The sequence below is a fragment of the Limanda limanda genome, chromosome 7, assembly GCF_963576545.1.
Source record: "Limanda limanda chromosome 7, fLimLim1.1, whole genome shotgun sequence".
Taxonomy (NCBI): domain Eukaryota; kingdom Metazoa; phylum Chordata; class Actinopteri; order Pleuronectiformes; family Pleuronectidae; genus Limanda; species Limanda limanda.
In genome coordinates this window covers 21,261,312-21,285,388 of record NC_083642.1, presented here as the reverse complement: position 1 = coordinate 21,285,388, position 24,077 = coordinate 21,261,312, and the positions used below count along the sequence as shown (strand labels likewise).

General features: G+C 41.6%; 1 protein-coding gene across 5 annotated transcripts in view; it reads left to right on the top strand.

Moving 5' to 3' along the window:
• ubr4 (ubiquitin protein ligase E3 component n-recognin 4) overlaps positions 1-24,077 on the top strand; it is a 46,424-nt gene that overhangs the window by 19,749 nt on the left and 2,598 nt on the right. For 4 of the 5 annotated variants that reach the window (XM_061074975.1, XM_061074973.1, XM_061074974.1 and 1 more), the window contains 62 exons: positions 107-277; positions 385-567; positions 813-971; positions 1,230-1,382; positions 1,579-1,806; positions 1,936-2,093; positions 2,202-2,376; positions 2,586-2,787; positions 3,204-3,367; positions 3,656-3,872; positions 4,385-4,601; positions 5,450-5,513; positions 5,620-5,754; positions 5,997-6,171; positions 6,325-6,456; positions 6,567-6,688; positions 6,942-7,053; positions 7,345-7,475; positions 7,836-8,013; positions 8,383-8,487; positions 8,978-9,115; positions 9,442-9,610; positions 9,847-10,051; positions 10,134-10,247; positions 10,633-10,842; positions 10,942-11,091; positions 11,185-11,412; positions 11,562-11,640; positions 11,760-11,993; positions 12,144-12,312; positions 12,491-12,635; positions 13,003-13,088; positions 14,047-14,134; positions 14,589-14,782; positions 14,900-15,139; positions 15,231-15,369; positions 15,558-15,683; positions 15,942-16,070; positions 16,175-16,524; positions 16,617-16,707; positions 16,901-16,985; positions 17,222-17,349; positions 17,612-17,741; positions 17,875-18,035; positions 18,255-18,364; positions 18,655-18,796; positions 19,037-19,118; positions 19,280-19,453; positions 20,086-20,207; positions 20,330-20,527; positions 20,678-20,758; positions 20,910-20,997; positions 21,207-21,334; positions 21,757-21,864; positions 21,958-22,074; positions 22,170-22,360; positions 22,514-22,687; positions 22,779-22,878; positions 23,014-23,232; positions 23,333-23,446; positions 23,627-23,769; positions 23,864-23,989. In XM_061074975.1, coding sequence (XP_060930958.1) covers positions 107-277; positions 385-567; positions 813-971; positions 1,230-1,382; positions 1,579-1,806; positions 1,936-2,093; positions 2,202-2,376; positions 2,586-2,787; positions 3,204-3,367; positions 3,656-3,872; positions 4,385-4,601; positions 5,450-5,513; positions 5,620-5,754; positions 5,997-6,171; positions 6,325-6,456; positions 6,567-6,688; positions 6,942-7,053; positions 7,345-7,475; positions 7,836-8,013; positions 8,383-8,487; positions 8,978-9,115; positions 9,442-9,610; positions 9,847-10,051; positions 10,134-10,247; positions 10,633-10,842; positions 10,942-11,091; positions 11,185-11,412; positions 11,562-11,640; positions 11,760-11,993; positions 12,144-12,312; positions 12,491-12,635; positions 13,003-13,088; positions 14,047-14,134; positions 14,589-14,782; positions 14,900-15,139; positions 15,231-15,369; positions 15,558-15,683; positions 15,942-16,070; positions 16,175-16,524; positions 16,617-16,707; positions 16,901-16,985; positions 17,222-17,349; positions 17,612-17,741; positions 17,875-18,035; positions 18,255-18,364; positions 18,655-18,796; positions 19,037-19,118; positions 19,280-19,453; positions 20,086-20,207; positions 20,330-20,527; positions 20,678-20,758; positions 20,910-20,997; positions 21,207-21,334; positions 21,757-21,864; positions 21,958-22,074; positions 22,170-22,360; positions 22,514-22,687; positions 22,779-22,878; positions 23,014-23,232; positions 23,333-23,446; positions 23,627-23,769; positions 23,864-23,989 — 9,386 coding nt within the window. The remainder of the gene's footprint in view (positions 1-106; positions 278-384; positions 568-812; positions 972-1,229; positions 1,383-1,578; positions 1,807-1,935; positions 2,094-2,201; positions 2,377-2,585; positions 2,788-3,203; positions 3,368-3,655; positions 3,873-4,384; positions 4,602-5,449; positions 5,514-5,619; positions 5,755-5,996; positions 6,172-6,324; positions 6,457-6,566; positions 6,689-6,941; positions 7,054-7,344; positions 7,476-7,835; positions 8,014-8,382; positions 8,488-8,977; positions 9,116-9,441; positions 9,611-9,846; positions 10,052-10,133; positions 10,248-10,632; positions 10,843-10,941; positions 11,092-11,184; positions 11,413-11,561; positions 11,641-11,759; positions 11,994-12,143; positions 12,313-12,490; positions 12,636-13,002; positions 13,089-14,046; positions 14,135-14,588; positions 14,783-14,899; positions 15,140-15,230; positions 15,370-15,557; positions 15,684-15,941; positions 16,071-16,174; positions 16,525-16,616; positions 16,708-16,900; positions 16,986-17,221; positions 17,350-17,611; positions 17,742-17,874; positions 18,036-18,254; positions 18,365-18,654; positions 18,797-19,036; positions 19,119-19,279; positions 19,454-20,085; positions 20,208-20,329; positions 20,528-20,677; positions 20,759-20,909; positions 20,998-21,206; positions 21,335-21,756; positions 21,865-21,957; positions 22,075-22,169; positions 22,361-22,513; positions 22,688-22,778; positions 22,879-23,013; positions 23,233-23,332; positions 23,447-23,626; positions 23,770-23,863; positions 23,990-24,077) is intronic. The other variant, XM_061074972.1, reaches the window with a different exon arrangement.

Below are 24,077 nucleotides of genomic sequence, written 5' to 3'. Positions count from 1 at the left end.
ATCTGTGTCTGATGTCTCTTAAAGCAGTGGCCCTTTAAGATTCCTTCTACATGCTAAGCACAGTATATTCGGTGACTCAAATCTTGGCTCTTGTTATCCACGGCAGATTGGATCATCCACTGCAGCAGTCATACTGGAGATGCTCATGTTTCTCATGGAAGCCATCCAGACCAACTTCCAGCAGGCATCAGCAGTGGGAAGCAGCAGCCGGGCTCAGCAGGCTCTCAATGAACTGCACACTCAAGACAAAAATGTGGAGATGACAGACCAGTTAATGGTATGATGGTTTTCAGAGTTTGATGGAGTTATGAAAATTGCCTTGATTTGAGAAAATTCTTTACCATCTGTTGTTTTGTGTTAATTATCAATCACTCTCTTTCTCAGGTGCCCACACTCGGCTCTCAGGAAGGGGCTTTCGAGAATGTGAGGATGAACTACAGTGGCGACCAGGGTCAGACAATACGGCAACTCATCAGTGCACACGTCCTGCGGCGTGTTGCCATGTGTGTCTTATCCTCACCCCATGGCCGGCGCCAGCACCTTGCAGTCAGCCATGAAAAGGGAAAAGTAAGCTACACGTTCTAGTTAACGAAATCCCATTGTTAATAATGCATCAGGCTTGCAAATGTTAACTATTTCTGCCCACTTTTATGTGCAAATGTGCTACGTTTTTTGCTATTTTGACGTTTGTTATTAGTTCATATACAAATATGCATTAAAGATGATTTTTCTTAAGGTTTATCACCAATTTGCATTGTTTTTCCCTTTTACAACACCCCAAAACGTATTTTTCTGTATTTCCAATTTGACAGATCACAGTTCTGCAGCTGTCCACTCTCCTGAAGCAAGCCGACTCGAGCAAGAGGAAGCTAACACTGACCCGTCTGGCCTCTGCCCCAGTCCCGTTCACTGTCCTCAGTCTTACAGGCAACCCCTGTAATGAAGATTACTTGGCTGTGTGTGGCCTCAAGGTCAGAAGTGGATTTAATTGTTGTCTCAAGTGTTATTATTTAAATAGGGTTAATTTCTACACAGAATTGGAAAGCATACTAACAAAGGAACAGTGTAGCTGTGGTTTTGCAGAGAAGAAGAATTCTTCATAATTGTATATTCCATAGTAGATCGACATGCAGGTTATGCAAGAATATCAAATAGAGTATTTTGTATTAGTGTGACTGCTTTAGAGACCTGGTGTTTGACTTTCTTGTCTTTGTTATTTTTTCCTCCAGGACTGCCATGTGCTAACTTTCAGCAGCACAGGATCTGTGTCGGACCATCTGGTGTTGCACCCACAACTGGCTACTGGCAACTTTATCATCAAAGCTGTCTGGTTACCGGGCTCGCAGACTGAACTTGCCATCATCACCGCTGACTTTGTAAAGGTATGTTTTAAGAGAATAGGCATATGTTTACCTGTAAGTCAGAATAATGACCTGGTATTATTGTTGATGTGATTTACAATTTACTGTTGAGTTGGAGATGATCACAATTATTAAACATGATGACTACATCATACTGATTTTGCATGATGGAAAAAATCCTACTCGTCTTGATATAAATGTCTCTGTTGCTTCACAGATATACGACCTGTCAGTGGATGCCCTGAGTCCAATGTACTACTTCCTGCTTCCAAGTTCTAAGATCCGTGATGCGACATTCCTTTTCAATGAAGAGGGGAAGAACATTATCGTCATTATGTCTTCAGCCGGTTATCTGTACACACAGATCATGGACGAATCAAGCAGTGCCCAACACGGGCCTTTCTACGTCACAAATGTTTTGGAGATCAACCACGAAGACTTGAAGGTAAGTTGGCCAATAAATTGTACCTTCAAAATTCTGTGATGTGCTGAATGTTGTCACATCAGTAGCTGAAGATATCACTGTGCGATAAAATGATCTACAGCAATATATCCTCTTTCTGTGTGACTCCAGGATAGCAACGGGCAGGTCGCTGGGGGCGGTGTGTCAGTCTACTACTCCCATGTGCTTCAGATGCTTTTCTTCAGCTACAGCCAGGGAAAGTCCTTCGCTGCCACAGTGAGCCGCAGCACATCCGAGGTGCAGAGGCTTTTCACCATCAACGTCAAAGGGTAGCTTCTCTTCTTCATCAAACACAGTTTCATGCTACTGCATTGGATATGGGAATTGTAATTGGCAACTATGTAACCATCTCTGTCTTTTCCTCCTGTCCTCTTAAGCTCTAACGGCGGTAGCAGTAAGATGTCACCGGCTCTGTGCCAATGGTCCGAGGTCATGAACCACCCAGGTCTGGTGTGCTGTGTGCAGCAGACGACAGGCATACCGCTGGTGATCATGGTCAAACCAGACACTTTCCTCATCCAAGAGATCAAAACTCTGCCAGCCAAAGCTAAGGTAATGTAAAATTGGCTGCGGTGACATAGAACTGTCACTAGCAGCTTTTTATATCTGCTACATACTATGAAATACATACATTTATGCTAAATTGGTCATATTTGACTTGGACGTTAATGAAACACTACCAATAAGTGATAAATGGCGAAAGTAATTGTGAAACTATTTGTATGTTTTCCCAAAATTAATATATTCTCTGTCTTCACCAGATTCAAGACATGGTAGCTATTCGACACACAGCCAGTAACGAGCAGCAGCGCACGACCATGATCCTACTCTGTGAAGATGGAAGCCTGCGAATCTACATGGCCAATGTGGACAACACCTCTCACTGGCTCCAGCCCTCCCTGCAGCCCAGCTGTGGCATCAGTATTATGAAGCCGGTCCGCAAGCGCAAAGCAGCTGCTACCAGTGAGTCTGAGAGCAATCTCAATAGTAATAGTTACCGGAATCATAAGCAAAGGGATCTCAACATTGGAGAATAACCCACCTGATTATTTGCTAAAATGCCACTGCTGCCGTTTCCATGTGAACTCTAACCTACAACTTGGCTAAATAATGTACAAGTCTGTTGTCATGAGCTCTCTTCTTTCCAAAAAATCCATATAAATCCAAAGAGCTATTATTATTGAAAGTTTTATAATTACATATATTGCTTTTTTAGGACCATTCTCAGTGTACCCAGTAGACAGCCTGATGCTTATGTGTTGTCTCAAAAAACAGCTGATAGACAGTTGAGCATGTGGTCGCAAGAAAAGGCTAATTTACATAATGTCTGCTTTGTCCCTGGAAAATGTTCATATTTTATTGTAATGGTTTACTTTCAGCCACACGGACTTCCAGTCAGGTGACATTTCCAGTCGACTTCTTTGAACATAACCAGCAGCTGACAGAGGTGGAGTTTGGAGGCAATGACATGCTGCAGGTCTACAATGGACAGCAGATCAAACACAGACTCAACTCCACTGGGATGTATGTGGCCAACACAAAGGTAACAACGTTTTACGATTCTGTCTTAGAAAAACTGAAAGAGACTGTTTTTTCTTATGAATTACTACCGTCAGTTATCTGTGTGATACATTTTTGCTATTTTTAATTAAATCCACAGATAATATGCAAGTAAAAACCTTTACAGCAACAATTTTAGCTAAACTAAATAAATAACCAATGTTAACCTATTTCACAGTGGAGCTGTGAAGTGTGAGGTGTCATGCATGCTTGGATAGATACATTAGCTGCACTTAAACAGGTTGTCTTAAAACTGGTTGTTTCCTTCTAGCCTGGGGGATTTACAGTGGAAGCTGTCAACAACAACACTTCAATGGTGATGACGGGCATGCGGGTGCAAGTGGGCACTCAGGCCATTGAGAGGGCTCCTTCCTACGTGGAGGTCTTTGGCCGCACCATGCAGATAAACCTGACAAGAGCCCGATGGTTTGACTTCCCCTTCATTAGAGAGGAGGCCCTGCAGGCGGACAAGAAGCTGTCCATCTTTAGTAAGTGCAAGAGTGGGGTGGGATGATGATATCTTTCTGCCACTTGTGTAGTCTCATTCATATGCACTGCCTGTTACTCCAGAAATGATTTTAGTCATTTTTGCAGCTTCTTGATGCAGGTCTCAAGCATTTCACAATAAACTAGAAGGTTACCTTACTGTGAATGTTAGTATTTTGTCACATGTCTGTGTTCTTTACATTTCCATTCAGCCTATCAATACAATACCAAGATTCCCACATTTATGATTTTGTGCGATACTTGGACTTTATTTTGGACTCCACTGATTTACCTTAAAATATGGTGTATTTTACTTTTCCTCCCTTCTTGGATTCCCCCAAAACAGTGCAAAATGTCAAATGAAAAGTTATTTCTTATTTGTCCAAAAAGAGCACATATTGATTAAATTATGAATCACTTTACTCTGCTGCTCCCTTGAAATTGGTCACCTTTTCTGTTGACTTTTTAGAAAACATCTACTAATTCAGATTCATCTTCCTGTGTGTTGTTACAGTTGGGGCGTCCGTTGACCCAGCTGGAGTCACCATGCTCGATTCAATCAAGATCTATGGTAAAACCAAGGAGCAGTTTGGCTGGCCTGAGGAACCACCTGAGGACTTTTCCTCTGCTTCGGTGAACAATGTCTGCAGCCCGAACCTCAACCAAGGCAATGGTGCTGCTGATGGAGACATAGCCACCCCAACTACCACTAGTGGCAGTGTGCTGGAGAGGTATGTGCTTTACATTTTAGGGTTCATAGTCAACCCAAACAGTTTAAGTTAACAGATCTCAATTCTCTGTCGTTAAGTTAATCACACTCATGATCTGATGAGACAATTTGACAATTTTTTGGGACTTAAAAATAAACCAATTATTCACTTTTAAACCACCTTTAATCTGCACTCAGATTTTGATATAACATATATATGTCTGTCCTTTGTCTGTCCTGTGGCTGTATAAGATAATTGATAATCAGTCAGTAAGCTGTACTGATGTGTATATACTATACATGAATGTTGCGAATAAAGTTCGTACCACCCAGTATTTCTTCACCCTTCATGGGTGCAGCTATGTGGGGCAGGAGTTGTTTTGGATGAGCAGGTGTTAAGTTCTCTTTAGAGTATTTAGTGCATGGCTATCGTGATGTCATCTTTTCTTGCATGCTTCTCTTTTTGTTAAACTGAATCATTTAATTTCACTTGTTTCTTTCTGTGAACCTCACACTTTTTTGTTCTTTTTCTTTTGCTCCCAAAAATACAATAAAAAGTTGTGAAACTGAGTCCTTATCAACCTTGGACCGGTTAGTAACTGCCCTTTCTCTGCTTGTTTGTCTGGTTTTGTGCATGTGTGCCAGTTTGTGTGTCCTTGCCTGAGACTGTGAACATGCCACCACCATCTCAATGCTTGTACAACAAAACGTTTTTTTTGCCTTACAGCATCTATTCTTGCATTCAGTGTTGTTGTGGCATTTACAATAGCACAGACTGCAGCAAGTTGAGATTTTGATTTTGTTTGATTGTTAGGTCAATTTAAGGTAAAACCATCAGGAGCCGTCTATTGATCTTGCTTCTTGTTTTAGGTTGGTGGTCAGTTCCCTGGAGTCTTTGGAAAGTTGCTTTGCAGTAGGTTCCTCCAGCGAAAAGGTAAACGTAAGAAGATTATAAAAGCATTTTTGAAAGAATGCTATGCCGTGTAAATCTGTCTTGTGCTGAATTGGTAACTGCAAGTCTTGTTGTTGCCTCTTTGTAGGAGAAGAATAAGGCTGCAGCTTTGGAGTTAGCCACTCTACTCCTGTCAATGCCGACCCCTGCAGGTGTGCAGCAGCAGACCAAGGGACTTCTTGCCAGCCTGCACACCAGTCGAACTGCTTACCACAACCACAAGGTGTCTACATAATCACTTTGTATACTTACAGACTCTCATTATCATTCTGAATAATATTTGAATCAATGCTTGTTTATAATTTATCAACAATTCATCCTTAAAATCTATAAACAGTTTATTCAGACACCACACTCTCAGAAGTCTGTTGTGATGCACTGAAGTATTTCGTGGTGATTGAACTGCCTATCCTCTAAATCAGTTGTGAAGAATTATTGTAATGCTTGCATGCTTCTTTCCATCAGGACCAATCCTTGTTGAGTAACGCAGTGCAATGCCTAAATGGCTGCAGTCGCGAGGGGAGGGAGCTCGACCCTGATGTCTTCCAGAGGCTTGTAATCACTGCCCGCTCCATTGCAATCATGAGACCCAACAACCTGGTGCATTTCACCGAAACAAAGTCATTACACCTTGACTCTGGTAAGATAATATTCAGCTGATGACGAATGTTGCTCAATATTAAGTAATAGCAATGTCGTGTAAGCTGCCTGTTAAATGGTTGTGTAGTAAGGAGCCTAAGTGATCCAAAAGTGTCCAATGACAGTCATTCACGTTTCTCTTGTCTTAATCCAGAAATGACTGAAGATGGACAAAAACGAGTGGATGGTGAAAGCTGTAGTTTCATCACGCAGCTCATGAATAATTTCTGGAAGCTTCATGCCCTCAAACCTAAGAACGCCTTCCTTGCCCCTGCTTGTCTCCCTGGTAAATGCAGACATTGAGACACCAACGTTTTTTGGGTTTTTTATATATAAATAATGAGACAATAATGTGTAGACAGTTGCAAGATCGTAAACATGTTTTCTTCTCCTAAGGCCTCACTCATGTGGACGCAACAGTAAATGCCTTGGTGGACATCATCCATGCGTACTGCACATGTGAATTGGATTACATCAATGTTGCCTCCAAAATCTACATGCAGATGTTACTATGTCCAGTAAGTACCAAGCTTTTATCAGTGGAATTATAATTTTTGATACAATGAGTGTTGAAATATTAAATCACGAGCGCTGACAGAATTTTCCAAATTGAAGGAAAGAAAAACACTAAAGTTGCTGTCGAACCTCAACGATATAAAATTGTATTTACTTTCTTATTAACATTTTTGTTTACAATTAGGATAGTAAGTGTTTAAAGCACTATGAACTGATTATCATCAGGTAACTAATGTGTATTCAAACCTATTCCAGGACACCTCTGTCAGCTTTGCTTGTAAGCAGGCTCTGATCCGAGTGCTTAGACCAAGAAATAAACGCCGACATGTGACCCTCCCGTCTCCCCCACGCTCCAACACACCCATGGGTAAGTTTGCACATTGTTTTATAGAAAACATAAAATTACAATATAAGCTGGAAATTACTAGATGTGATTGAAGGCATTTTTGTGGAGTCAAGTATCACAATTTTCCAGTTCTTCTGGTATCGATATTACAAGGTACAAGATATGTTGGGTAAAAATCTGTATTGTCATTACATGCCAATAATAAAACAAACAGGATTTTAAAACAAAAGTTTAATAAATTATCTGCTGATGCTCGTATTATCACATATTGAGTCAATTCAGTAAAACGTGTTGGATCATTTATTTTACCAGGAGACAAGGATGATGATGACGATGATGATGCAGATGACAAAATGCAGTCATCAGTGCTGACCGGAGGAGAAGAAGGTAGACGGGAGAGTCAAGAGCAGAATGAAGTGGACCACGGAGACTTCGAAATGGTGGTGAGGGGCATTTTATTCTGTGGGTTGTGTCTTACATGACTCCTGCATTGTTTTCACTGTGTGAGGAATCTGATGTGGACTTCAGTCTTCACACAGAGGAAATGCATAATTTGGAATATATAGCATACCTTTTTGGAATTGTCATTTAGTCAGTAGGGATGCAACATCAGGTTTTAATTTATTAAACGTGATTTAACAACAGTATCTTTGTACAGCCATATCGACCTTAATGGCATATATCAACCCGGTGCACCCCTGTTGTCTGGTGTATGAGTTTATTGTATCTTAAGATATAAATCTTAGTTACAAACACATTGCACAGAAACAAATGTTACAATGTTTGTTGTTCTACCTCTTTAGTCTGAGTCCATGGTCCTGGACACAGCAGAGAATGTCAACAATGGAAATCCGTCTCCCCTGGAGGCTCTGCTGGCTGGAGCTGAGGGTTTCCCCCCCATGCTGGACATCCCCCCTGATGCAGATGATGAAACTATGGTAGAGCTCGCCATCGCTCTCAGCCTTCAGCAGGACCAACAAGGTACGAGGCCAGACATGTCGAACAATTTCAGCTTTAACCAGACCGTCTGGTAATCCCATTTCACATTCAACACACTGCACTACATGGATGTGTTGAGTGGTCGTCAGTCATTTTGGCAGAGTTTTGAGGGTCCTATACCTGTTACTAATATGGACCTTGAAATAAAGCTAAATAATGATAATAGTGCTTACTGATAATAATGTAGCACTTGCCACGCAACTGAAACTAAGAAATCTTTAGATTCAACCATAGCTTACTCAGATGTCTTGAACTTGGGTTAAACTGAATTCGTTACATTTGATGTAGGTGACTTATTATCTTTGAGATTGGTATGTTGGATAAGCTTTTCTATCTTTTGACATTTTTTAGGCAGTAGCAGCAGTGCCCTCGGCCTACAGAGCCTTGGCCTGTCTGGCCAGGCTCCAAGCTCCTCTTCACTTGATGCTGGCACTCTTTCAGACACCACTGCATCAGGTAATAAGACCATCTCTCTGATAGTATGTGATCATATGTAAATATTTTATACCTGTAAGCTCACAGTGGCGAGGAATTCCTGACCACAAGATGCCTACATTTATTTGTCCTGGATACAATTGTATGTATAAATTGCCAAGGTGTAACTGAATGTGAATGACCACTGTTCACATCCAAACTTAACCCCCATAATCTGAATCTGTTGCACAGGTTGTGATTTTAGTCATTTTAATCCTTTACACTCAGCCATAGTTTCTCTAGTAGCTGTATCACAGCTGGTCACTGCTGAGTTAATCTGTAATTTTATATGACATATGTATCCATTAGTTTGAACAGAAGAAAGAAAAACCCATACTTTTCAATTGTTTTTAATATACTGTATATTTATTCTGTCTTTTTTATTGTAAGTGCACAAGTGTAAACAAAGATCATGTATCCTGGCCTGATGACTGCGGCATATTTACTGCTACAGCTCTTGTTTTGATTTCAGCCCCGGCATCAGATGACGAGGGCAGCACAGCTGCAACCGATGGTTCCACACTGCGGACCTCCCCAGCGGAGCACGGAGGCAGTGTGGGCTCAGAGAGTGGAGGGTCTGCAATAGACTCTGTTGCAGGGGAGCACAGCGGTGGGTGTTTAATTGCATTCATAAATTAATGCAAGATACAGTTTTTCTTGATGTCAGACTTATATTGAAAATGTTATCTAGAATGAGTTGAGGATTATTTAATCTCTATAGACTAGTTTTCAGACCTTGCCCTAACAATCTTCTCAATACAGTTGTCTTTAGTTTACATATCATTACACATGCTACCTCCCACATGCTTCCTTTTCCCCGTACCTCAGTTTGAGGTTATGGCATCCCCATAATCTGGCATGAAGTTTAGCACTTACGTATTATATTCAACTATGTTTCCAGTTAACTAAGCTGCATTTGTGCATGCATTTGTTCAGTGTCAGGACGCAGCAGTGCATATGGTGACACGACAGTGGAGGGCCATCCTGCCGGTCCAGGCAGTGTGAGTTCCAGCACTGGAGCCATCAGTACCACCACAGCCCAGCAGGAAGGCGAAGGCTCGGAGGGAGAAGGGGAAACCGAGGGGGACATCCACACAAGCAACAGGTAAGACATCACAATCGTGAATGAGGATTTATGACTAAATAGAAAGGTTCAATCTCTGCTGACAGCCAACTTCTGCCTGCTTAAGTGTAAATAGACATTCTCTCACCATTAATGGGTATCAATATGTTTGAGGGCAGGAAAGAGATGTCAGAAAATGTATTTGCTTTTGATAAAAAACTCTACATGGTATACTCGGATGCAAAACTGTTTTCTCCTTTTGTTTTCTTTGTCATTAGGCTGCACATGGTTCGTCTTATGCTCCTGGAGCGCTTGCTTCAGCACCTATCTCAGCTCCACAATGTGGGTGGAGTCCAAGCAATACCTTACATGCAGGTCATCCTCATGTTGACCTCTGACCTGGATGGCGAGGATGAGAAGGATAAGGGCGCCTTGGATGACCTGCTTGCACAACTCATTGCCGAGCTTGGCATGCACAAGAAGGTAACCAAGGTCTCATTATGATGAATTTGTTTATGATGAATTTGTTTTTCGGTTTGACTGAATCCATTTTATTCTTCTGCAGGACGTGTCCAAAAAGAATGAACGTAGTTCCATCAATGAAGTTCACCTGGTCATCATGAGACTGCTCAGCGTCTTTATGTCTCGAACCAAGTCTGGATCTAAATCTTCCTCTGAGGTAAGTTTCTTTTCTTAGTACTGAATAACCAATTCAATATATTATTTTAAGCCAATATCAGCTCAGTCCCGAAATAAACCTCTCTGGATTCAGATGTGAGTTCCAGCAGGAGTTTTGGTCTCCTGGACTCGACACTACACTGTGCATAATGGGCAACACCAGCCAATAGAAAAGAAAAAACATACCCACACATATCAATTCAGGTGGTGTTTCTTCAGAATACCTCCTGAATGTAGTTGCAGATTACATGACTCAAATGTTGTTTTCTTTAGGCAACAATTTGTGGCTAACACACCATAGTTTCGTGGTTATTTAGAATAAAGTTTATAGAATTGCTATGTATTTTGACAGCTGCTGTATACCCCTCTCTCTCTCTCTCTTCCAGTCATCCTCCTTGATTTCCAACGCCACAGCGACGGCCTTGCTTAGCCTGGGTTCCATTGACTACTGTCTCCATGTGCTGAAGTCGCTCCTGGAGTTCTGGAAGAGCCAACAGGGCGAAGAGGAGCCTGTGACCGCCAGCCAGCTCCTCCGCCCACACACAGCTTCCTCTCCTCCAGACATGAGCCCTTTCTTTCTACGCCAATATGTCAAGGTATCACGCCACATGATTCCTTTTAATCACTATGACTTGAAAGCTTATTGTTTTGTACGTTACATTGACGTGAACTAACTGTGTTGTTCCTGCCACCAGGGTCATGCTGCTGATGTGTTTGAAGCCTACTCTCAACTGTTGACGGAAATGGTGCTGCGGCTGCCATATCAGATCAAAAAGATTGCAGACACCAACCCTCGTATCCCACCTCCCGTCTTTGACCACTCCTGGTTCTATTATCTGTCTGAAGTAAGCTATGGAATGTTTTTCTTGATTTTTCCTATCAGTGTCTGTCGTCAGATAAGAAATACACCTTTAACTCTCTGACCTTTTTTTCCTCAGTATCTGATGATCCAGCAGACTCCATTTGTCAGAAGGCAAGTGAGAAAGCTGTTGCTATTCATTTGTGGATCCAAGGAGAAATATCGTCAGCTGCGAGATCTGCACACTCTTGACTCCCATGTGCGCAGCATCAAGAAGCTTCTGGAGGAACAGGGCATCTTCCTTCGGGCCGGCGTGGTCACAGCCACGTCTGGCTCAGCTCTGCAGTACGACACTCTAATCAATCTGGTGAGTGTCCTGTGAACAGTTGTTAGAAAAACTTGGGCAGAGCTGCTTTTTTATTCTATGCTCGTTAATACTCCCTTTTCACTGTGATTAGAACTGTGATTATTATCTTCAGTCGAGTTTTTAAATGTAATATGTTTCTCTTGTTTCAGATGGAACATCTGAAAGCTTGCGCTGAAATTGCCACTCAGAGGACAATCAACTGGCAGAAGTTCTGCATGAAGGATGACTGTAAGTTCTTTCAGATCAGTTTTGATACTGGAAACAGACAAATGTTTAAGACCAGTACTGTTAACATTGTTTGTCTCTTTTATCTCTTTTTATCTGTTACCCTTCTTGTCTTTGTCCAGCTGTTCTGTACTTCCTGCTCCAGGTCAGCTTCCTTGTGGATGAGGGAGTTTCCCCAGTACTTCTGCAACTGCTCTCATGTGCCCTGTGTGGCAGTAAGGTGGTTGCCAATTCCTCCTCTTCATCATTCTCTGGAGGCTCCAGTAGTGCTGGACAGACAGGAGGGTCTCAGTCCTCTCAGGGCAAGTCCTCCAGTAAAAAGAGCAAAAAAGAAGACAAGGAGAAAGACAAAGAGGGTGATTGCTCATACTACATGCTGCTTATTACGATGTTGCACACTTAAGGCTGAGGCTCTAGCCAGCCTTTTAACCTGCATAGGATATTTTAAAAATGGACAATAGATGCTAGTGTCCTGACTGTGTTGTATCTTTGTGGCCTGACCACAGGTGATGGTGTTGGCAGCCAGGAGGATCAGCTGTGTATGGGTCTAGTCAGTCAGCTGAACAAGTTTGCAGATAAGGAGACACTCATCCAGTTCTTGCGCTGCTTTCTGTTGGAGTCAAACTCATCTGCTGTGCGCTGGCAGGCTCACTGCCTGGCTCTTCACATCTACAGGTACTGTCAACACACATGACATAGACAGCCTCATTGAATGTTCTCTCTTAAATGTTGACTAGTTTAACTACAATACAAAGGTTATAGCACCCATAAATATACTTTTAATCTGCTTGAATAAATTACTAAATATTTGAATCATAACCTGGGCCACTGGCTGAAATCTGAATCTCTGCAGGAATTCCAATAAATCTCAGCAGGAGCTTCTGCTGGAACTGACCTGGGCCATCTGGCCTGAGCTTCCAGCATATGGGCGGAAAGCTGCCCAGTTTGTCGACCTGCTTGGATACTTCTCGCTCAAAACTCCTCAGACAGAGAAAAAGGTTTGTTTAAAGGTCTCACAAGCTGAATATTATTTTGTCTGAAATCAGATCAAAACATTTTAAATTGTAACCACCTGACAGCATTCAAATAACCATTTGGTTAAACTGGCACATTTTCTTCATCTTTATTAATGTGTATTGTCCCTGCTAAATAAACCCCTTAGATAACATGGACTATATTTCTTCATGTTTGCCTCAGTGTACTTTGTTTGAAAATGTAATTTTCAAGCCTTGTTTGCCCACACTTAATTGTTAATTGTTACTAAGCCAAATTGTGGACATAGTTGTGCTCGTAATGTACAGGTTACAGTACTTATTCTAAATGTGTTTTCATAATTTTTGTAATAATTTTCCTATCCTGTTCCAGCTGAAGGAATATTCCCAGAAAGCTGTTGAGATTCTGAGGACGCAGAATCATATCCTGACAAATCACCCCAACTCCAACATCTACAAGTATGTCTATTAGGGCTGCCACTAACGACTATTTTTCTATCGATTAATCGGACGACTATTTTATCGATTAGTCGATTAATCTAAACGAGTAATTTTCCTCCAAAAAAATCAAATTGACCATTTCATTTCAGTTAATTTTATTTTGACAACAACAAACTGTATGTCATCGTATAATGCAGCACAAAACAAAATGTAAACAAAGGCTCAAATATTAAAGTGCAAAACTGAAGGTTTAAACTAGCAACTCCAACGTGATAAAAATAAATAAAAAAGAGGGCATATAAGTTAAGTCAGCAGTGCAACTCAAAAAGATATCAAAGTTTCTATTTAACCCCTTATCAAAATAAAAAAGTTATGTCTGCATATTAAACAAAGTGCAACAAGTTTAAAGTATAAGAAACAATGGTGTCCAGCTCAAAATCAAACTCAAACGTTAGTTAGACATGCGTGTTGTAATGTAAGAATGTCAGCATGTCCACATGTTCTGGACTCAGTCTAGCGGCCCCCCCTCCCCCCACGCGGGCGCCGTAGTTGAGGTGACGCGAGAAGGACCCGACTCGCGTCCAGGGCCGCCGTCCGCACCTGCGACGGACACCGCCCCGCAGTCCAAGAGAAAGGAAGCCCCCGCACCAGCGACGCCGTGAAGCGCCGTGGACGAGGACCACCCCCCCCCCAAAAAAAACAACTTGAGGCGGGCCGCACACCGAGCCTCCGGCTGAGTGGAGGGGAGTGCGCCGGGGCGACTGCTGCCCCAGCCGCGGCACGCATAGTCTATCGCGGCTGGTGCCCAGCGGTTTTTAAAAAAAATGCATCGACGCATTTTCAGCGTCGACGTAATCGATGACGTCGACGAATCGCGGCAGCCCTAATGTCTATACAAACTAGCTATCTTGAATAAAAAAATATCAAGCAGTGGACAGCTACATAAATCTCTGTTGTTTTGTGTTCTCTCCTGCAGCACTCTGTCAGGTTTAGTGGAGTTTGATGGTTTTTTCCTGGAGAGTGACCCCTGCTTGGTGTGCAACAATCCAGAGGTTCCCTTCTCGGTATGTGCAACACAACTTCCCCTAGGGGACTCTATATGTTTTAAAACTGTTTTGCGACAGATGTCGTTAAAGGAATCCTAATGCAAGTTTCTACATACTTGTTAATATGCATCGCTTTTGCAGTGTTTCTTGGCTTAGTAATTTGAACAGCTAATATACAGTGTGGCAGGTTTATGATGCTCATTTCTCTATCTATAATAATACACTTTATTTGTACAGCACAATTAATTTATAAAATGCAACACAAAGTGCTGAACATATAAAAGCTACTTGTCATAAGAATTATAATAAAACAATCAAAACAAGGAAGATTAAATAAAATACTGCAACTTAAATGATTATATGAAGAACAAAGACAAGTCAGAAAACAATCCCATGTAAGATTAGACTCTACTTGCATAATCTCAGTTTATTCTAGTTTTGAAAGTTTGTGTGTCTTGTATTCTTCCTCTAGAATATAAAACTGTCATCGATCAAAGTGGACACCCGCTACACTACCACACAGCAAGTCGTCAAGCTCATTGGTAGCCACACCATCAGCAAAGTCACCGTGAAGATTGGTGACCTCAAACGCACCAAAATGGTCCGCACCATCAATCTGTACTACAACAACCGGACTGTACAGGCTATCGTAGAGCTGAAGAACAAGTATGTTGCAACAAAGAGCTGCTGGTCTTATCGAGCAATGACAAGATACTAAGATTCCATAATACCTGCACTCACGTTAACAGTATAAAATTAACACTCTCTGCTGTGTATTTGTAGGCCTGCTCGTTGGCACAAAGCCAAGAAAGTTCAATTGACACCGGGACAAACAGAGGTGAAGATCGACCTCCCCTTACCCATTGTTGCTTCCAACCTCATGATTGAGTTCTCTGACTTTTACGAGAACTACCAAGCCTCCACTGAGACCCTGCAGTGTCCCCGCTGCAGTGCTTCCGTGCCCGCCAACCCCGGGGTGTGTGGCAACTGCGGTGAGAACGTGTATCAGTGCCACAAGTGCAGGTGAGCGATGGGTTTCCTTTGGTGTTCTGAAAAGATAATTGGAGACAGTGAAGTTGAATTATATTTTAACTTGCTGGTTATCTCCTATTAGGTCCATCAACTACGATGAAAAGGACCCCTTCTTGTGCAATGCCTGTGGTTTCTGCAAATATGCCCGATTTGACTTCATGCTTTATGCTAAGCCATGCTGTGCTGTGGATCCCATCGAGAACGAGGAAGACAGGAAAAAGGTAAGCAATTATTTGCTGAGAAAGACATGAAAGTGAAAAAGAAAGGAGGCAAAATGGCTTCAGCCATTCCAAAATACCAGTTTACATGCCAGAGTCCCCATTTTTTTCTTAGGAAAGATGAGTGAAGTACAATGTGCCTTCATCTTTTACTGCCTCCATTCATTATTGTGTCATTGTTGTTTCTGTAGGCTGTGACCAACATCAACACCCTGCTGGACAAAGCTGACAGGGTCTACCACCAGCTGATGGGACACCGACCCCAGTTAGAAAGCCTCCTGTCTAAAGTCAATGAGGCAGCACCAGAAAAGCCACAAGTAAGTCTTCACATGGAGAGCATGAATAGTTAATGTGCTTATTCCATCTAATATTAGATGTTGTATCAAAGGGGGCATAAGTATTATTTAGGCCACTTGGCAAACATTGGAAATAACTGAGCTTTTTTTGTGTTTATTCATAAAAACATCCCATTTACTTGGTAATACATGATAGTGAATGATAATGTTCGGAGAGCCTTCAGTAGAAAGTAAAATTGAACAGCCCGTTTTTTAATATGAACAATTTGAACCCTCCAGGATGACACGGGAGCAGGTGCAGGACTTGGTGCGTCCTCTGCTAATGTCAACCGGTACATTCAGCAGCTGGCTCAAGAGTACAGCGGTGACTGCAAGACATCATTTGATGAACTCTCCAAGATTATACAGGTAAGAGAGGAAAACATTTATTCAGTAACTGGTTTCATTTGTTTTTACCTTTTATTTTCTTCTCCTGCTCACATGCAACTCTGGCATTTTCTCCATGTTTACAGAAAGTGCTTGCATCTCGTAAAGAGCTCCTGGAGTACGATCTGCAGCAAAGAGAGGCCGCCACCAAGTCATCTCGAAGCAGTAGCAGCCACCAGCCAACCTTCACCGCCAGTCAGTACCGCGCCCTCTCTGTGCTGGGCTGCGGCCACACGTCCTCCAACAAGTGCTATGGCTGTGCCTCAGCTGTCACTGGTCACTGTATCACGCTGCTCCGCGCACTGGCCACTAACCCGGCACTCCGGCAGATCCTAGTCCTCCAGGGGCTCATCAGGGAGCTCTTTGAATATAACCTGCGACGTGGTACAGCATCCATGAGGGAGGAAGTGCGCCAGCTGGTCTGTCTCCTCACTAGGTATGTCCCTCCCTCACATGTCCAGTTATAGAACAAGATTTTAGTGAAGTAGTGATTAATTGAATGTTTTCTCTGATGTTTTTCTACTTCAGAGATCATCCAGAGGCCACTCAGCAGATGAATGACCTCATCATTGCTAAGGTGTCATCAGCCCTCAAAGGTCACTGGGCGAATCCTGACCTGGTATGTCCTCTTAGTGTCTCACTATAGACTGAAGAAATGAATCTAAAGAAACCGTATGATTTTATTACTGAAAGAAATATGTGGCTTTTATTTTTTGAAGATCACACATTCATATAAAGAGCAAAGCCTCTGGGTTGAGCATTAAAGATATTTCAGTTTTCATATGTACATCAACATCTTGTTTTGCCAACAGGTTAGCAATCTGCAGTATGAGATGCTGCTACTGACGGACTCAATTTCAAAAGAGGGAGGATGCTGGGAGTTGCGGTTACGTTGTGGTAAGCTCATCTTATTATTGCACCTCTTGAAAAGAGGCTGGACTTTTTTAAATGACTTTGAACTCGCAATTTTCCTCTGCATGATTCCCTGATGTGAAAAAATATCTGGAACAATCTATTCTCCAGGTTTTCTTTAACCATATTTGAACTCTGCTATCCTAAAGCCTGTACTGTGTTTGGAATGCCGTGGTTACTCATCACAACTGAAGAGCAATGTATGTTTTTTTTGTTCAAAGCTCTCAGTCTGTTCCTCATGTCGGTGAATATAAAGACGCCTGTCGTGGTGGAGAACATCACCCTCATGTGTCTGAGAATCCTGCAAAAGCTGATCAAGCCCCCTGTCCCCACGAGCAAGAAGAACAAGGTATTATATTTCAATAATTGTATTCAATTCACTCCTTTCTTAGGTTTTAATCTTCCTTTACATGATTTTGGTGGCAGCTGTGTAGTTTAGATAGAAGGTGATAGTTTGAAGACATTCTGATCACACAACAGACATAAGGACAAAAATAATCATGTAGCCCATTTTGTAAGCTAATAATAATTATAAATTAATAATATTTTATTTATGTCTATTGGTTATTTCATGTTCACTTACACAACAGTTTGTTTGCTTTTCTTCAAAGGATGCTGCTACTGAGTCCCTGACCACAGTTAGGCCCTACAGTAATGAAATCCATGCCCAAGCCCAACTCTGGCTCAAGAAGGACCCCAAAGCATCTTATGAGGCCTGGAAAAAATGCCTCCCAGCAAGATGTAAGTTATGTGTCCCAACAAAAAAGCATCCTATATCATTGTTGCAAAATGCTCTTATTTATTTTTTGCTAAGAAATAATGAAAACTCGTGATATCAATCTTTTCCTTTTTAAATGTATCTTGATACCAAAAGGCCAGGATTCTGGGTCAAAACCTCAAGGGAAAGCTGAGTTGCGGAAGCAGTATCTGCTTGAGAAGTATGCGTGGAAATGGAAGCAATTCATGAGGTCAAGAAAAGGGGAAGGCCTTTTCCCTCGCCTGCTCAAACTGAGTCACAACAACTGGCTGAGACAGGTAAAAAAACAGTTAATGAAGGGATTTGAATGCCGTATTGTTGTTATTGCTATATTGATAATTAGTCACAAAAAGTCACGTGCAGATTTTTTCGATCTTTGCCATTACATAATTTCAAACTGGGAAATACTAATTAAGTTTTGGGGGCTTGTTATTTCATTAACCTATTAATGCATCCCCTTAAAATACAATTGTTGACTGAAGTTATTTCTGTTGCAGGTCCTTTTCACACCTGCCACTCAGGCAGCGAGACAGGCTGCCTGCACTATTGTAGAGGCTCTTACAACAATCCCCAGTCGCAAGCAGCAGGTCTTGGATCTGCTCACCAGGTAATGAGCCTCAAACAGTAAAACAAATGATAATTTTGTGTTACATTTATTATGTAAGTAAGTAGATAACAATAAGACTTCATCAGTACAAAAAGTTGAATTTTATGTGATAATAAATATACGACTTTATGTAGCTTTAATAAGTGTCAGTGACAATGACAGTAAAAGGTCACAGGAACTAATATGCAGCTGTACAAGAATGCTACTCGTACGTGGAAAATGTGTTAAGGAGCCTAAAATTTCGGCTGTAAATAAAAACTAAAGTTACCTTTTTGATGTGTGTCTGTCAGTTATCTGGATGAGCTGAGTGTAGCTGGAGAGTGTGCAGCAGAGTATCTGGGTCTGTACCAGAAGCTGATCAAACCGACACATTGGAAAGTCTACCTGGCTGCCCGAGGAGTCCTGCCCTACATTGGTAACCTGATCACCAAGGTAACGCCCTCAAGTTCAAAGACAACTGTATGTGCCACTAGTTTCCTTGAACTAAAACAGACTGGGATTTAATTGGATACAGTGAAATACATCGACAAATTGACATTCTGGAAAACCACATTTTTCTTTTAAATGTTTTATAGCTTTTAAAACATATAATTTCTATACTGGTAATAAATATGTACTAGTATTCGTACTAATACTGTGATAGTAAACGTAATCTCTTAATCCTCTGTTTAGGAAATAGCCAATCTGCTTTCTCTGGAGGAGGCTACACTGAGCACAGACCTGCAACAAGGCTACGCCCTCAAGAGCTTGACTGGTATGTTTGTTGTAGCACAACTGTTGATCTGACAAAGTAGTTTGGACTGCAAAGTAAACTTTAATGTTGAATACACTAAGAATGATGTCTTTTTATTTCGTTTCTATGTCTGTTTCAAGTACTTAAATGATTTGTGTAATGGTTTTTGTGTGTCATGGCAGGATTGCTCTCATCTTTCGTGGAGGTGGAGTCCATTAAGCGGCATTTTAAAAGTAGATTGGTCGGCACAGTGCTCAACGGTTATCTGTGTCTGAGAAAGCTGGTGGTGCAGCGCACCAAACTCATCGATGAGACTCAGGACATGCTGCTTGAGATGCTGGAGGACATGACGACAGGTCTGAACTTTTGTTCCGATCATCTTTAAGAAGTCATTTAAATCTTTCTTTACCAGTTTCAGCACTGAAATATAGTTACTACACAAAGTATAAATTCTATATCTACCTCGGCTTTCTGTAGAATTAATAACCCAACAAAACATTTTATTAAATCAAGTAATTGAGTAGCCTGGCATTGCCCGAACAGGTGAAGCTTTATGCACACTGTATGTGCATCGAGATTCACATTTTTTAATTAGTCTGAAAACATCACCTTTCATTTTCACGGAGCAACAAAGGTTGCAGACCAATAAGCTAAATAATCAGATGTTAAATTGTAAAATTATACTCCTACCAAATACCATCTGTAGTAAGGCAAACACCTCTTTTCACAAAAAACTTATTTCAGGCAGGTTATATTGTCCAGTTTGTTTACTACTGTCACAAAATGGATCTCTCCAAATTGGCAGCAGCCGTCTTGGTTGTTGAAATGCTTCAGTCACACCCCTTTTTCTTCATTACCCCATTTTAGATAAATAGTTGTGATTGCCCTAGGCAGTTTCAGATTTAAATGGTCTGGTTTCCAGGCAGAGGTTGTTTTATTTTGTTGAATTGTTTAAAACACTTTGTAAATCTTGTTGCATTGTTTGTAGGTACTGAGTCTGAAACCAAAGCCTTCATGGCAGTGTGCATAGAGACTGCAAAACGATACAACCTGGATGACTACAGGACACCCGTGTTCATTTTTGAGAGACTGTGCAGCATCATCTATCCAGTGAGTGAACCTTGACCCCTATTTATTTCATTTACATGTCCAACATGCTTCATTGTTCTAAAAGTCAGTGTAGCTGTGAGTTGGTCTTCATCTGTAACTTGTGTTTCATCCTCTGTGTCTAGGAGGAGAATGAGGTGACAGAGTTCTTTGTGACCCTCGAGAAGGATCCTCAGCAGGAGGACTTCCTGCAGGGCCGCATGCCAGGAAACCCATACAGCAGCAACGAGCCTGGCATCGGCCCCCTCATGAGGGACATCAAGAACAAGATCTGTCAAGACTGCGACCTGGTGGCACTTCTTGAAGATGACAGTGGCATGGAGGTAAAGTGACCCTGGACTTCCGCCACACTCTAATTGTGAAGTTTTCATCCACTTTGTTCATTTTAGGATACTTTTTTAATCATCCCTCATGGAATTCTGAACAGTGACTTGTTAGAAGTTATTGATTTAATGCCGCCCTGTTCCCTTTAGCTTCTGGTAAACAACAAAATCATCAGCTTGGATCTGTCAGTGGCTGAGGTCTACAAGAAGGTGTGGTGCCCGACCAACGAGGTGAGAGTCCTCTTCAGTTTGAATGAGTAACACTGAAAGACATTTGACATTGTGCCATTAAACTGTCATTAAATGGGGGCAGGACTCTGAAGATCAACAAGCAATAAGCCAATCAATGTTAGTCAACGAGCCTGCTTCCTTCTTTTTCAAGGGAGAACCAATGAGAATCATCTATCGAATGAGAGGCCTGCTGGGAGACGCAACTGAGGAGTTCATAGAGTCATTGGACTCAACCACAGGTTTGATTTGCTATAAATATACTTCTTGTTCGTGATTCTGAGCCATTTAATCAAAACTTATATCATGTGTATTAGAGCTGGTCACTAATATTGGAGCCATTGTACTTGTACATACCATTGTAATTGTAGTACATTCCTGGAAGAAGTGGAAAAGATGTATCTTATCTCCATCGACAAAACATTTTTTTGATATTTTTTCCATTTTACAGATGAGGAGGAGGATGATGAGGAAGTTTACAAGATGGCAGGAGTGATGGCACAGTGCGGAGGACTGGAGTGTATGCTCAGCCGGCTGTCTGGAATCAAAGATTTCAAACAAGGAAGGCATCTGCTCACTGTAAGACGATAGTTTTTTAACCCAATCAATATTTTAGAAATGGCTACAACTATTTAAATGTTTGACTAATCAGCTGGTTATTTTCTCAATTAAAGGTTTGGTATATAAAACATCAGAAAAAATGTGAATCACAATTTCTCTTGAACACTTGATGATGCCTCTTGTCTGACCCAGTAGTGCAAACGCCTAAACAATTCAGATTTCTTTTTAAATCCACATTTAAGAACCGAAAATCATAAAATTTTGCCTCAAAAATAAACAAATCTTTTTTTTCTCATTTAATATTTTTAAGTCTTAAAGAAAACATTTATACTGTCTTTTTTCTAAACATAATGTAATTATGATAACAGTAAAACCACAGCAACCACTTTACAGAAATGCCAAAGCTGCATAATTGACCAGTGTGTATGTTTCTTTCTCAGGTTTTACTGAAGCTGTTCAGTTATTGTGTGAAGGTGAAGATCAACCGACAGCAGTTGGTCAAACCAGAAATGAACACGCTCAACGTCATGCTGGGAACTCTAAACCTGGTGAGTGTTCCACTGACAGTGTAACATTGTGTTGTGTTGTCTGGTTTGGGGGCAGGAGAGTGAAAATTCATCACTTATTTTGTTTCACTTCAGGCTCTAGTGGCAGAACAAGAGAGTAAGGACAGTGGAGGAGCCTCCATAGCAGAGCAGGTCCTGAGCATCATGGAAATCATTCTGGATGAAGCCAACGCAGAGATTTCTGAGGACAAGGTAAGAATTCCAATTCCAGGGACAATGTTATAAAACCAAGACCTCAGGAAGTCTAAATGTTTCATTTTAAATGGGAATTGTTTTGTCTTTTGCAGGGTAACCTGCTGCTGACAGGAGACAAAGATCAGCTGGTCATGTTATTAGACCAGATCAACACCCCGTTTGTGCGCTCCAGCCCCAGCGTGTTGCAGGGTCTGCTGCGCATCATCCCATATCTGTCCTTCGGTGAACTGGAGAAGATGAGGATCCTGGTGGAACGCTTCAAACCCTGTTGCAGCTTTGACAAGTAGGGATCTTTTATCTTTTACTTGCAAATAAAGACACATTTTAATTTAATTTATCTCAAATGCATAGAAACACAGTCAGTCATTACAGTTGTTACATTATTAAACCAATCAAGATGTCGTATGAAAACTTACAACTTAATTTGTTTCCTAAGGTATGATGAGGAGCATAGTGCAGACGACAAAGTGTTTCTGGATTGCTTCTGCAAAATCGCTTCTGGTATCAAAAATAACAGCAACGGCCATCAGCTGAAAGATCTTATTCTTCAGAAGGGAATCCCAGAGAGCGCTCTGGACTACATGAAGAAACATATCCCAAATGCCAAAAAGTAAGTGTCTCAGAGTCAAAACCTTTCATATAATGGAGTGTTTGCCATTCATTGCTCTATAACAATTTTATTTGTGTTCTGAACTCTTTAGTCTGGATGCAGATGTCTGGAAGAAGTTCCTCTCCAGACCAGCTTTACCATTCATTCTCAGATTGCTTCGTGGTTTGGCCACACAGCATCCCCCCACACAGGTACTAAATACTAAACGCACCATCTGAGCTGCCTACAACCCAACTGTGGAAAACTAGTTAACGCTATGTGGCTCTGCTGGCAAACTCAGCATCAACTATGTAACACAACTGAATGTGCTCTCATCTTCTGTCCAGGTGCTGATAGGCACAGATTCTATAACCAACTTGCACAAGCTGGAGCAGGTATCCAGCGATGAAGGCATCGGCACCCTGGCAGAGAACCTCCTGGAGGCGCTGAGGGAGCACAGTGACGTCAACCTGAAGATCGAAGCAGCCCGCAGGGAGACCAGATCTGAGAAGAAGCGAATGGCGATGGCCATGAGGCAAAAGGCCCTGGGAACACTGGGCATGACGGTACGCATTTCTTATTTCATCCAACATCTTTATTTCATCTTTGTCACTTTGTTTCACCATGTCCTTAACATTGTTGTTGATTCTTGTGTTTTCCTTTCAGACCAATGAGAAGGGTCAGGTGGTGACGAAGACCTCACTGTTGAAGCAAATGGAGGAGTTGATAGAAGAGCCAGGTTTAACCTGCTGTATCTGTAGAGAAGGTTACAAGTTCCAGGTACAACAACACACTATGAAGTAATTTAGTGTTAAACAAGTCAAATTTAACAAAGAACTACATACCGTATGTCTATATGATTTATTTTTGTTTTATGTTTGTGACTACTGCAGAAAAACTTCTTGTGTATCAAACAGATTTGTGGAGTTTTAACATTTACGTCCTTGTGTGTGATCGTAGCCAACCAAAGTCCTGGGTATTTACACTTTCACAAAGCGTGTGGCCTTGGAGGACTTCGAGAACAAGCCTCGTAAGCAGCAGGGCTACAGCACTGTGTCGCACTTTAACATAGTCCACTATGACTGCCATCTGGCTGCTGTCAGGTAACAATGAATATCTTATACTTGCTGCTATTTACAGAAAAGTTAATTTGTCACTGTTAATCTAAGCTTTTCATTTCCCCTCTTCCCATGGTAGGCTGGCACGAGGGCGAGAGGAGTGGGAGAGTGCTGCTCTCCAGAACGCCAACACCAAGTGCAATGGGCTGCTTCCTGTTTGGGGGCCACATGTTCCAGAATCAGCCTTTGCTACATGCTTAGCAAGGTAAATTGATGCATCCGAACGCACTAAGCAAACTTTTCACTTCATAAGGCACAGGATGACTCAAAACCCACGTCTCTCTGCTGCACAG